The sequence below is a fragment of the Chiloscyllium plagiosum genome, unplaced genomic scaffold, assembly GCF_037043375.1.
Source record: "Chiloscyllium plagiosum isolate Xiang-an unplaced genomic scaffold, Cpla_swu_hap1 HiC_scaffold_46, whole genome shotgun sequence".
Classification (NCBI taxonomy): Eukaryota; Metazoa; Chordata; class Chondrichthyes; order Orectolobiformes; family Hemiscylliidae; genus Chiloscyllium; species Chiloscyllium plagiosum.
The window spans coordinates 12,622,119-12,635,078 of record NW_028270184.1 but is presented as its reverse complement, the minus strand read 5'-3'; the positions used below and the strand labels follow the sequence as shown (position 1 = coordinate 12,635,078).

Here is a 12,960-nt window from a genome sequence, read left to right as displayed (position 1 = left end):
ATTTAGCCCGGCCAATCCACCCTAACCTGCACATCCCTGGACACTATGGGACAATTTAGCACGGCCAATCCACCCTAACCTGCACGTCCCTGGGCACTATGGGACAATTTAGCATGGCCAATCCACCCTAACCTGCACATCCTTGGGCACTATGGGACAATTTAGCACGCCCAATCCACCCTAACCTGCACATCCCTGGGCACTATGGGACAATTTAGCACGGCCAATCCACCCTAACCTGCACGTCCCTGGGCACTATGGGACAATTTAGCACGGCCAATCCACCCTAACCTGCACATCCCTGGACACCATGGGACAATTTAGCACGCCCAATCCACCCTAACCTGCACATCCCTGGGCACTATGGGACAATTTAGCACGGCCAATGCACCCTAAACTGCACATCCCTGGGCACTATGGGACAATTTAGCACGGCCAATGCACCCTAAACTGCACATCCCTGGACACTATTGGAGGAAACCGGAGCACCCAGAGGAAACCCACACAGACACGGGGAGAATGTGCAAACTCCACACAGACAGTCACCCGAGGCTGGAATCGAACCCGGGTCCCTGGCGTTGTGAGGCAGCCGTGCTAACCACTGAGCCACCGTGTCACCCATTAGAAGCTGGCATCATTCCTCTCCTTAGAGCAGAGGAGGTCAAGGGCAGAGCTTGTTACGGTATTCTGAACTCTGAGGACATTTCAACAAGAGCAGATCGAGAGTAACAACTCCTGGGGTGTCGGAGCTCTAAGATGTCTGGCCTACCCTACACATGATTCCAGGCCCACAGCAGCACAGGGGACTCTTCCATGCTCCCAGTTGGGTACAGGCGACAAATGCCCAGAGATGGCCCACATCCTGCAGAGAAAGATCGTCCGCTAAAAGATAAAGCATGCTGGGCCTGTTTCCGTGCCTATGACAGCGGAGAGATGGGACTCCAGTGCTTGGTGGGATAGCTTTCACAAAGGGAATCTACATAGACACTTAAAGAGGACCAGGGCTGTGAGGGAAAGAGCAGAAACCCTGGCCTGAGAGGAGGGCACTACCTATTGAGTGGGCAGATTGGCAGGTGCCCATGCAGCCTGTTCTTGTGCCCCCAGGCTGGATGGGCGTCTAGCCAACCCATTCGACCCCTCCGACTGGGCGTTCAGCTCCTCAGAAATCGTCGGCTAATTTTTGGGGGGTACACGATTGTGAGCAAACTTCCTGCGAAGGGGAGGGGTTCAATAAGGAACATGCCCAACCGCTCTTCTGCCAGCTATGAGGAGACACAGGTGGCAAGCAGCAATCCAAGCAGGCTCTATAAGAGTGGCAAGGGCCCTGTGAGCTCGGAGTGTAGAGGGAATGATGCCCCCAGCGTGATCGTCGATGGATGGGGAGCAAAGGGAGTTATAAGCAAAAAGACCAAAGGGAGTGACAAAATCCGAGTTAGTGGAGCGGAGAGGGGTTGCTGGGGTTTTCACATTCCTTACGTGGTATAATCGAGAACCCATCCCTAATTTCACCTTGAATTGAGAGGCTCGCTTGGCCATTTCAGGGGGCAGTTAAGAGCCAACCACATCGCTGTGGATCTGGAGACTAGGCTAAGGGCTCCATATTTCCCACCCTGAAGGGCATTCCGGAACGACAACCATGTAGTTTCATGTTTTAGCTTTAATTGCCTTTAAATTCCACGATGGGGTTTGAACTCCGAACCCCACTGGCCTGAGCTTCCACCACGCCACTGTCTCTCTGTAAAAGGGAGCGGAGGAAGAGGCTCAGTGAATTTGTGTATCCACACCCACTCTGTTCCTTACATCCGTCGGGTACTGAGGGGCCCCTCAGCTCAAGAGGGTGCAGCTCGCGCCAATAGGCTGTGTCTTGATGACTGCGTGGGGTTCTGTTATACCAATGGTATCAGCTGGGGATCACTGAGGTGAAACCCTCGAGCTTCAGGGGCTAGTTGCCATGAAGTGAGCCAATGGAAATTATCTTTTTATTGCCTTGATTTTGGATTGCCCTCAATTGTACAGCACCACAGTGACGGACTATCGTCTCCCTATCCTGAGCTGGTTAGTAAAAGCAATCATGCACGTTTTTAAATAGAGGCATGGAGTCACCGGTCAAGGATAAATCAGTCGATTTCTATCTGTTAAAAGCATCTTTGGATAGTCCAGGTGATTGATGTTGAAGTGTAAGATCAGCCAAGGTCTCCGTCAATGTCAGGACCACCTCCTCCTGCTCCTGTTTCTCATTAGCTAGGCAGTCATTTCTGAAGGAAAATTGTCATCATTGGGAGAGTTTTTTTAATCTAAATCACGGCACGGTGGCTCAGTGGTTAGCACGGCTGCCTCGCAGCGCCAGGGAGCCGGGTTCGATTCCGCCCTCGGGCGACAGTCTGTGTGGAGTTTGTACATCCTCCCCGTGTCTGTGTGGAGTTTGCTCCCACAGTCCAAAGATGTGCAGGTTAGGGTGGATTGGCCGTGCTAAATTGCCCGTAGTGTTAGGTGCATTAGTCAGGGGTAAATATGGGGAATGGGTCTGGGTGGGTTACTCTTCGGAGGGTCGGTGTGGACGTGCTGGGCCGGATTCCACACTGTAGGGATTGTATGATTCTATGATCACTCGAAGGGTCTAAAATTAAACCATCAAGAATACAATGGTGCAGTGTATTCGCATCTCAGGTACCTTTGGTCCTAAAAGTTCCAGGGTGTGAAATATGGCCAGACAGGCTGAGTATTACCTGAAAAGTCCTTCCATCAGGCACCTCCAACCCAACCACCACTGGGTAGGTGTGTGAGAGGCAGAGATATGCCAATAGGAGATGGCAAATACATGACAATTACAGGTCCATGGTCACCAAGACCATTTGAGGGCATCTCATGCAGGAACAGTTTGGAGTTGACGAAACAGGCACACTGTGACCCCCCCTGAGACCTGACAAAACCTTGCACCAATCTGGCAAATTCAAACAGTTGCACTCAGTGACAACAATTCCAACAGCAGGTTGACGGAATTTGCCTGCAACAGCTCAGTTAAGGCCGGCGTGTCTGGTGAACTATAATTTTCGTTACCAGCGGCTCAACTCAATCTTCCAATCCTGCAAAACGACCGAATTAGGATTCTCCCATCCGTGCTGTCCGAAGTGGGGAACTTGGAACCAGCAGGGCAGGTTGTACAGCCTCCCCGCAGAGACGGTCACGGTTGGGCACCGTGACAGTCTCAAAGGGCTCCCATCCGTCTCATCACAAAGCAGAGGTTGCCACTCGTGGACAAGGCCAGAGCCAAAGGGGGCTGTCAGTGTCTCAAATATCTACGCGTGTTCATCACCCATCCCTTACTGTCCTTGATCCGAGTGGCTCGCTGAGTTATTTAAGGGGACAGTTAAGAGTCCAACACATCATAGAATCATACAGTACAGAAGAATCCCTTCACTCTATCAAGTCTATACTGCTGGAAGAATACTACAACCAACAGTAGTCCCAGCACCTGGAATGTTATGGCATTTCAAGTTCCCATCCATTTACTTTTCCTTTGAAATGATTGTGAGGATACCTGCATCAATCACTCTCCCAGGTAGCGCGTCATTGTATGGATCTGCAGCCACGGGTCAGTAATATTGTGGGCAGCACAGTGGTTAGCACTGCTACCTCACAGTCCCAGGGACCCGGGTTCAATTCCAGCGTCTGCACCACTGTCCGTGTGGAGTTTGCAGATTCTCCCCCATGTCTGTGTGGGTTCCCTCCCACAGTCCAGAGGTGTAGAGGTTAGATGGATCAGCCATGCTAAATCGCCCACAGTGTCCAGGGATGCACAGGCGAGGTGGGGTAGCCATGGGAAATGTTGCAGGATATGGGTGGGCTGCTGTTCGGAGGGTCAGGGTAAACCAAATGGATCCCATATTAGAATGGCGAGTTGACCTTCTCTGGCACAGCCTTCAGTGGTAAATTCACAGTCACCACTGAGACTGCAACTTAACCCCTCGTTGTCCCTGACCCTGCGGTGTTTAATGGAGACGGTGTCGAGGGAACTTTACTTTGAGTTCAAAGAAGTGGTGGAACCTTTACTCTGTATTTTAACCCCTTATTGTCCCTGTGTCGGGCGTCCTTAATGGGTATCATGACGAGGGAACCATACTTTAAGTTCTATAGCATCATAGAGGCGTACAGTACAGAAACAGACCTTTCAGTCCACTCACCCAAGCCCATGAGGTATCTGAAATGAGTCTAATCCCATTTGCCAGCACCCAGCCCATATCCTTCCAAACCCTTCCTATTCATATACCCATCCAGATGCCTTTTAAATGTTGCAATTGTACCAGCCTCCACCACTTCCTCTGGCAGCTCATTCCATACACGTACCACCCTCTGTGTGAAAAATGTGCCCCTTGGGTCCCTTTTAAATCTTTCCCCCCTCACCCTAAACCTATGCCCCTCTAGTTCTGGACTCCCCCACCCCGTTGAAAAGATCTTGTCTATTTACCCTATCCATGCCCCTCGTGATTTTATAAACCTCTATAAGGTTTATGCTCCAGGGAAAACAGCCCCAGCCTGTTCAGCCTCTCCCTGTAGCTCAGATCCTCCAACCCTGGCAACATCCTTGTAAATCTTTTCTGAACCCTTTCAAGTTTCACAACATCCTTCCTGTAGCAGGGAGACCAGAATTGCACGCAATATTCCAAAAGTGACCAAACCAATCTCCTGTAGAACTGCAACATGACCTCCCAACGTCTTTACTCAATACACTGACCAATAAAGGCAAGCACCAAATGCCAAGGGAACTTTACTTCCAATTTCCTGTGAGCTCAAGGGGTAGAGAGAGCTTCACTCCATGTTCATCTCCATGCTCTCCCTGGCCCAGTAATGTTGGTCTGAGGCAGTGTCGAGGGAGCTTTACTGTCCATTCATTTCAAGTCTAAAGGAGTCAAGAGGGCTTTACTCGGTATTTAACCTGCTGCTGTCCGTATCTTGGGAGTGTTTGATAGGGGACAGGGCAGAGGGAGCTTTACTCTGTATCTAACCCCGTGCTGTCCCTGTCCTGGGGAGTGTTTGATGGGAGACAGTGTAGAGGGAGCTTTACTCTGTATCTAACCCCATGCTGTCCCTGTCCTGGGGAGTGTTTGATGGGGGGGACAGTGTAGAGGGAGCTTTACTCTGTATCTAACCCCGTGCTGTCCCTGTCCTGGGGAGTGTTTGATGGGGGACAGTGTAGAGGGAGCTTTACTCTGTATCTAAACCTGTGCTGTCTATATCCTAGGAGTGTTTGATGGGGGACAGTGTAGAGTGAGCTTTACTCTGTATCTAACCCTGTGCTGTCCCTATCCTAGGGAGTGTTTGATGGGAGACAGTGTAGAGGGAGCTTTACTCTGTATTTAACCCCGTGCTGTCCCTGTCCTGGGGAGTGTTTGATGGGGGACAGTGTAGAGGGAGCTTTACTCTGTATCTAAACCTGTGCTGTCTATATCCTAGGAGTGTTTGATGGGGGACAGTGTAGAGGGAGCTTTACTCTGTATCTAACCCTGTGCTGTCCCTGTCCTGGGAGTGTTTGATGGGAGACAGTGTATAGGGAGCTTTACTCTGTATCTAACCTTGTGCTGTCCGTATCCTGGGAGTGTTTGATGGGGTCAGTGTAGAGGGAGCTTTACTCTGTATTTAACTCTGTTGTTGCTGTCCTGGGACTGTTTGATGATAGACAGTGTAGAGAGAGCTTTACTCTGTATCTAACCCTGTGCTGTCCGTATCCTGGAGAGTGTTTGACGGGGACAGCATGGAGGAGATTTACTCTGTATTTAACTCTGTGTTGTCATTGTCCTGGGACTGTTTGTTGGGAGACAATGTAGAGGAAGCTTTACTCTGTATCTAACCTTGTGCTATCCGTATCCTGGGAGTGTTTGATGGGGTCAGTGTAGAGGGAGCTTTACTCTGTATTTAACTCTGTTGTTGCTGTCCTGGGACTGTTTGATGGGAGACAGTGTAGAGGAAGCTTTACTCTTTATCTAACTCTGTGCAGTCCCTGTCCTGGGTGTGTTTGATGGGGACAGTGTAGAGGGAGCTTTACTCTGCGTTCAAATGAATTGCGACTGAAACTAACTTCCTGTTTCAGATTGTAATCAACTGCATCTAAACCCTGGTAGGATTTGACCCCATGTTCCCGAGAACATTACCCCAGACCCTCTGGAAGACCAGCGCAGTGTCGTCACCGCTACACACCCAGACTCCGCACCCTGAAGGGGTAACAGGACAGGTTCTCGCCTGGGGTAGACTCTGCATAGCACACACTCGCAGGCTGACCTCCTGCACTGGTTTCCGAGCTGGTCTTGTGGAAAATCTGAGAGGGGTTTCCCAAAGTAAGTGCGGGGAGGCCGAATGGCGATTTCCAAGATGCCCTGATCCAACCCGACCGATTAGCACAAGATTTCAGACCCTGGTGAAATGAGTTCATATGTCTGTATTTACATCAGAGTTACTTCCAGTCAACGCGTACATTGGTAACTTTGGCAAACAAATAGAAATCAGACTGATCGGGTGAATGTGAAAACAGCACATCAGAATTGACATTCAAGTAATCAAGAGAGGGTCGCGTCGTTTCGGGGAGTGGGGGAGGGAAATATTCCCGATGTTTATCGGTAAGCTTCACATTCCAGGTGGGAGCTGCACCTCTTCCCTTCCACCCCCCCCACCCCCCAACCCCTTGTAAACCCGTCCCCTCCCTCCATCCCCAACCCCATTCTCTGACCCCTTTCATGGTCCGGTTCAGCTCCCACCCACCCACCCCCCAATATTCCTGGGACACCTGGCACGGGAAAGGGGAGCGCAGGGCGGGACTTTCTCATTAACCACACTATCCCAACCCCACCACAAAAAGTCTTGTTGCTGGATCCGGCGAAAAGACACGGAGCCAGGGAGTTTGACCCCCCCCCCCCCGCGCCTTCCCATCCCCTTTAAACCTTCCTCCCCGTCACCCCCCCCCCACCTCCTGAACCCCCAGGGTCTGAAACCACAAACTCCCTCCAGGCGTCAGTGGCTCCCAATGGGTTGGCACATTTGGGTGACACATTGGCAGGGAGGCTCGTGCAGCACGGGAGCAGGCCCTTCGGCCCAACTCATCCGTGCCGGCCAGGTTTCCCAAAACTGAAGCGGCCCCGTTTGCTCAGCATTTGGCCCGTATCCTTCCAGACCCGTTTCCTGCCCATCCAGATGTCTTTTAAATGGGGGTCATTGCACCGGCCACTTCCTCAGGCAGCCCGTTCCAGACACGCACCACCACCCTGCGTGAGAATGTCGCCCCTCGGGTCCTTTTGAGTTGTTGCCCCCGTCAGTCCTCAACTCGTAGCTCTTGCCTCCCACCCTCCTTTGTTGCCGGCGGTGGTGTTTGCGGGGTGAGGGGGGAGCGGGTGGGATTTGATCTGCTGCCAGTCACTCTCCCTCTCTCTGGCTCTCCACCCATTCAGACGACGCTCTCCTCCAGCTCCTGGGAGCCGCTGAAGACGCCCTCCTCGCCCCGTGTTGCCGTGACCCCAGCTTCGGCATAGCGCAGCAGCGTGCCGTGCACCGACCGGCTCCTCCTAGTCCAGACCACGCTGAGGCGCTTGGCGTAGCTGCGGCGGGCGGTGGAGGACGAGGTGCCCAGGTCAAAGGAGCAGCTGCGGCTGGCCTTGGGTTGGGGCGCTGGTGGTCTCATTGCAGGCTCCGCCTGGGCCCCCCTGGCCCGTGCCCTGGGCCTCACCTTCCTCCGCGGCGGTTTGACCCTCTCCCTGACGCCGGGGTCTGCCAGTCGCGGGGCGGCGCCGTTGGTCTGGGAGTAGACGTCGCTGACCTTGGGCACCCGGCGGCCGCCACAAGCCCTGAGCTTGAGCAGGGCGGCCACGCCGAAGACCAGCAGGGCCACCATGACGGCGCCGCCCACCGCCACGCTCAGGGTGCCGCCCAGGAAGTGGGCCCGCAGCAGCCGGCAGTGCGGGTACTCCTCCTCCTTGGTGCCGAAGCGGGCGCAGCCCAGCACCCGGGTGGCCGCCAGCTGGGTCTCGCTGTCTCCATAGATGGCCAGGACGCACAGGTCGTACTCCGCTCCCGGCGCCAGGTTTCGCAGGCCGAAGGCCCGGCTGCTGGACGGCACTATCCTGGGAGAGAGGTCAGACAAGGGAGAGAGGTCAGAGGTCACCATGTTCAACAACCCTTCCCCCCCGCCCCCACCAAACCATTCTCCACACACACCCCCTTCCCCCCCCTTCACCCCACCCCTACTACATCAGTGCAAGAGGGGGCCATTCAGCCCCTTGCAACCTGTTCCAATATGATCGTGCACCTCAGTCCCCGTCTTCTGCCTCCACACCCTTTGTGGGCGGCACGGTGGCACAGTGGTTAGCACTTCTGCCTCACAGAGCCAGAGACCCGGGTTCAATTCCCGCCTCGGGCAACTGTCTGTGTGGAGTTTGCACATTCTACCCCGTGTCTGCGTGGGTTTCCTCCGGGTCCTTCGGTTTCCTCCCACAGTCCAAAACATATGCAGGTTAGGTGAATTGGCCGTGCTAAATTGCCCGTAGTGTTAGGTGAAGGGGTAAATGTAGGAGAATGGGTCTGGGTGGGTTGCACTTTGGTGGGTCGGTGTGGACTCGTTGGGCCGAAGGGCCTGTTTCCACACTGTAACTAATCTAATCTAAACCCTTTGAGCCGGCTAGCCCCCAGTGATACATCTACCTCCATCTCGGACGCATTGCGTCGAATTGGATAATGGCCATGCTCCCCCTTCCCCTTGAGCCCTTTAGCCTTCAGAACCATATCCAACGCCTTCATGAAAACATTCAGTGCCTGGCCACAGTGCGTTGCTGTGGTTGAATTTGTGAAGCCCAGTGTGTCTTCTTGCTGGTTGAGTGAGGAGGAGGAGGTCGAGGAAGAAACATTGGGCAAGTGGAAGGCAGAGGGGGGAGAAGTGTGCAGAGGCGTAAGGTAGGGGTGCCAGCCGGAGGTGGTTCCATCGGTAGGGGGAAGACAGGACGGACAGGAAGCAACGGGGAATGGGACACTCAAGATGGTGGCAACATGGGGGGTGCCACATGTGGGTCAGGGTGGACAGCGGGATTCTGGAGGGTAAGGCAGGACACGCTGAGGTCAGGGCCTAAGGGCTGCATAGAAAGAAGCCCTTCGGCCCATCACTTCCATGCCAGTAATCCCATTTCCCAGCACGTGGCCCATACACTTCTATACTGTGGTGTTTCAAGTGCTTCTTCAATGTTATGTGAGGGTTTTCCTGCCTCACCTACCCTTCTGGGTGAGGACATCCTGTTCTCAAATCCCCTCTGAACCTCCAGCCTCTCACCTTAAATCTATGGCCCCTGTCTGTGATCCCTCAACTGACGAGATACATTCCTTCCTGTCTACCCTCGCTACAGCCCAATAGGGAATTGGCTAGCTCATTTGGTTGGACAGCTGGTGCCAGCACAGCAGGTTTAATTCCTGCACTGGCTGAAGTTACTATGCAGATTGCTCTTTCTAAACCTCGCCCCTCACCTGAGGTGTGGTGACCCTCCAGTTAAATCACCACCGGTCACCTCTCTCCCTCTAAATAGCTCTATGAAACAATGGCAGTGAACATTATACACAGCAGCAAAAAGCAGAAATTGCTGGAAAAACTCAGCATCTGTGGAGAAAACTCAGATTCTGTAGCTAATTCACTTCCAGAATTGTACGTCTTGCCTCCATAGATGTTAACAGCTCCAAAAACTGAATTAGATTGTAATGTTACATCTGTACATATCAAATAAGATATTTTCTCAACATAAGGTCGAACAGTACAGTCCCTTCGGCCCTCAATGTTAATTAGATTCCCTACAGTGTGGAAAGAGGCCCTTCAGCCCAACTAGTCCACACCGACCCTCCGAAGAGTAACCCTCCCAGACCCATTTCCCTCTGACCAATGCACCTAACATTACGGGCAATTTAGCATGGCCAATTCACCTAACCTGCACATCTTTGGACTGTGGGAGGAAACCGGAGCACCCGGAGGAAACCCATGCAGACACGGGGAGAATGTGCAAACTCCACACAGACAGTCGCCCGAGGGTGGAATCGAACCTGGGACCCTGGTGCTGTGAGGCAGCAGTGCTAACCACTGAGCCTCTGTGATGTTGTGCTGGCCTTTTATCCTACTCTAAGATCAGACTGATCTACATACCCTATATTGTACAAACTTGCATGTGCCTATCCAAGAGTCACTTAAATGTCCCCAATGTAGATGATTTCTCTTCACAGATGCTGCCAAACCTGCTGAGTTTTTCCAGAAATTTCTATTCTTGTTTCTGATTTCCAGCATCCACGGTTCTTTCAGTTTAATATGACACACAACTCTAGATTAGCTCTGAAATTTTCCCCCCACGACTAACGCTCAGAGTTTCCCATTGAGGCGATGCACCAAAACTCCTCAGACAGCCCCTTCCAAAACCCAGGACCTCTCCCTGGAAATATAATACCGTTCCTTTGCTGTCGCTGGGACAAAATCCTGGAACTCCCTCCCTAACAACACTGCCTGTGAACCCACAGCTCAAGAGGCTACAGAGTTTCAAGAAATAGGCACCCCCTCCCACCTTCTCAAGGGGCAGTTAGGGACAGGCAATCAATGCTGGGCCCTAGGGACAGGCAATCAATGCTGGGCCCACCTTCTCAAGGGGCAGTTAGGGACAGGCAATCAATGCTGGGTCCACCTTCTCAAGGGGCAGTTAGGGACAGGCAATCAATGCTGGGCCCACCTTCTCAAGGGGCAGTTAGGGACAGGCAATCAATGCTGGACCCACCTTCTCAAGGGGTAGTTAGGGACAGGCAATCAATGCTGGGCCCACCTTCTCAAGGGGCAGTTAGGGACAGACAATCAATGCTGAGCCCACCTTCTCAAGGGGCAGTTAGGGACAGACAATCAATGCTGGGCCCACCTTCTCAAGGGGCAGTTAGGGACAGGCAATCAATACTGGGCCCACCTTCTCAAAGGGCAGTTAGGGACAGGCAATCAATGTTGGGCCCAGCCAGCGATGCCCAAATCCAAAAAAGTCAGGAAGCACATTTTACGCCCAATTTGCAAATCCCTCCGTCACTGTGAGGCATGAACTTGCAAAGCCGCACGTTGATGAGTGTTTGCTGGGAATTAGTGAAGCGATGGAGATCGATGAAGTTGTTGTACTGCGAATCGCGAGCAGTAACAACTCTAGGGGCTGCCTGGCCTCCAGTTATTCTTTAGTGTTGAGGGAGCTGAGCAATGTGAAGGGAGAGCTGGGGGGGGGGGGGGGGGGAGTCAACCGGTTTGTCATTGCAGTTTTCTAGTCAACCTGTCCGGCCGTGTTAGGACGCTCAGGAACAATGTTGGCAAACTCGAAAGGGTTGCCTGAAACATTTACCAGGACGTTGCCGAGACTGGAGAGTCTGAATGCTGAGGAGAGACTGGAGAAGCAGGGACTTGTGCCCCTGGAACGTCAAGAGGCTGAAGGGATGACCTAGTCCAGGTTCAACATAATCACAAGGGGCAGAGATCAGGGGAATAGCCAAGGTCTTTTCCCCCAGGAGTCCGGAACCAGGCGGTGAAGGTGTCAGCGTGAGGGGGGACGGCTTAAAAACGGACCTGAGGGAGCAACTGTTTCACGCAGAGGGTGGTACGTGTATGGAACGAGCTGCCGGGGAAGTGGTGGAGGCTGGTACAATGACAACATTTAAAGGACTTCTGGATGGGAATGGCTTAGAAGGATATGGGCCAACAGGGATGCCCCAGTGAGCACAGACGGGTTGGACCCAAAGGCCTGTTGCTGTGCATGGAGTACATGGGGTTTGAACCCAGTCATCTTGGCTCAGAGGCAGGGACATTGGCACTGCACCACAAGCTCATTTAGCATGTGCCATCTAAGGGGTGAGGGGGGTGGAGACATGAAACAGTGATGAAGATGTTGCTGATTGGTCTGAGCAGTCGATCAATTAGTCGACCCCGGGGTCTCAGTGAGACCAGATCTGGAATGTCGTTGCTCTCCGTACTGAAGGAGGGATACGCTTGCTTTGGAAACAGGTCTCAGGAGGCTCACCCGCCTGCTACCCCGGGACCAAAGGGGTTTGCCCTCTGAGGAAAGCGTGGGGCTGGATCTTCAGAGGGGTGGGTGTTGGTCTTCTCTGTCTCAGTCTGCTCCTGAAGGGTTCTCGGCAGGGTCAGCACTGACAGGACGTTTTCCCTCACGGCAGGCAGGGTTTTAGGAATTACGACTCTCCCTTTTGAAACCGGGATGAGGGCGAATATCTTCGGTCAGCGGGCAGTATGCCTCTGGAATACCGTCCCCGGGGAAGCGCTGGAGGCTAGATCATGGAATTTACTGAAGGCCAAGTGGGACAAGGGAGCAAAGGATTGACGGGTGGAAGGAAAGGGGGCTGTTACAACTGGAGAGGGTGGGGGGAGTGAGCGCAATGCCATTGTGACTAGAGGGGAGTTGGGGGCGTGGGCTGGAGGCCGTTGTGACTGGGGGGACGGTGTGAGGCGTGGGCTGGAGGCCGTTGTGACTGGGGGGACGGTGTGAGGCGTGGGCTGGAGGCCTCATTTACGGTCGCCCACCATCTTCTTGGGTTGCAGAGTAGGCCCGAGGAGTTGCCCTTGCTCCCAGCCGCTCAGCAGAAACCCATTTGCCGAAGCCTACACTATGAAAGGCAGTTTTGCCTGAGCGTGTGCACCGCGTGCTTGTTGCTCACCCGCCCACGTTGAGAGTTTAGGCCCAGCGTGATTTTAAGGGAAAGGGGTTGCCAGCTACGCGATGTCTTACTGCCATTTCGGTTCCCTCTGGCATCCTTCACATCAGGCGGCCTGTGCCCTGACCCACCCTTCCAAGATCGCTGAAACGCATTTACTCGCCTTTTATGTAAGTCACTGCTTCTGGGATCATGCTGTGGCCCGGAGTGTGACAAAGCGCAGAATGACGGAATTGCTGCGGCACGCACTGAGGCCGTTTGGCCCATCATGTCTAC

The 12,960-nt window shown here is 53.3% G+C and overlaps 2 protein-coding genes across 4 annotated transcripts in view; one reads left to right on the top strand and one right to left on the bottom strand.

Moving 5' to 3' along the window:
• LOC122543886 (pyruvate carboxylase, mitochondrial-like) overlaps positions 1–12,960 on the top strand; it is a 931,966-nt gene that overhangs the window by 412,363 nt on the left and 506,643 nt on the right. The gene's annotated exons all lie outside the window — the stretch shown is intronic.
• lrfn4a (leucine rich repeat and fibronectin type III domain containing 4a) overlaps positions 6,982–12,960 on the bottom strand; it is a 30,626-nt gene continuing 24,647 nt past the window's right edge. The window contains exon 3 of the mRNA XM_043682744.2: positions 6,982–8,102. Coding sequence (XP_043538679.2) covers positions 7,430–8,102 — 673 coding nt within the window. The 3' untranslated portion in view covers positions 6,982–7,429. The remainder of the gene's footprint in view (positions 8,103–12,960) is intronic.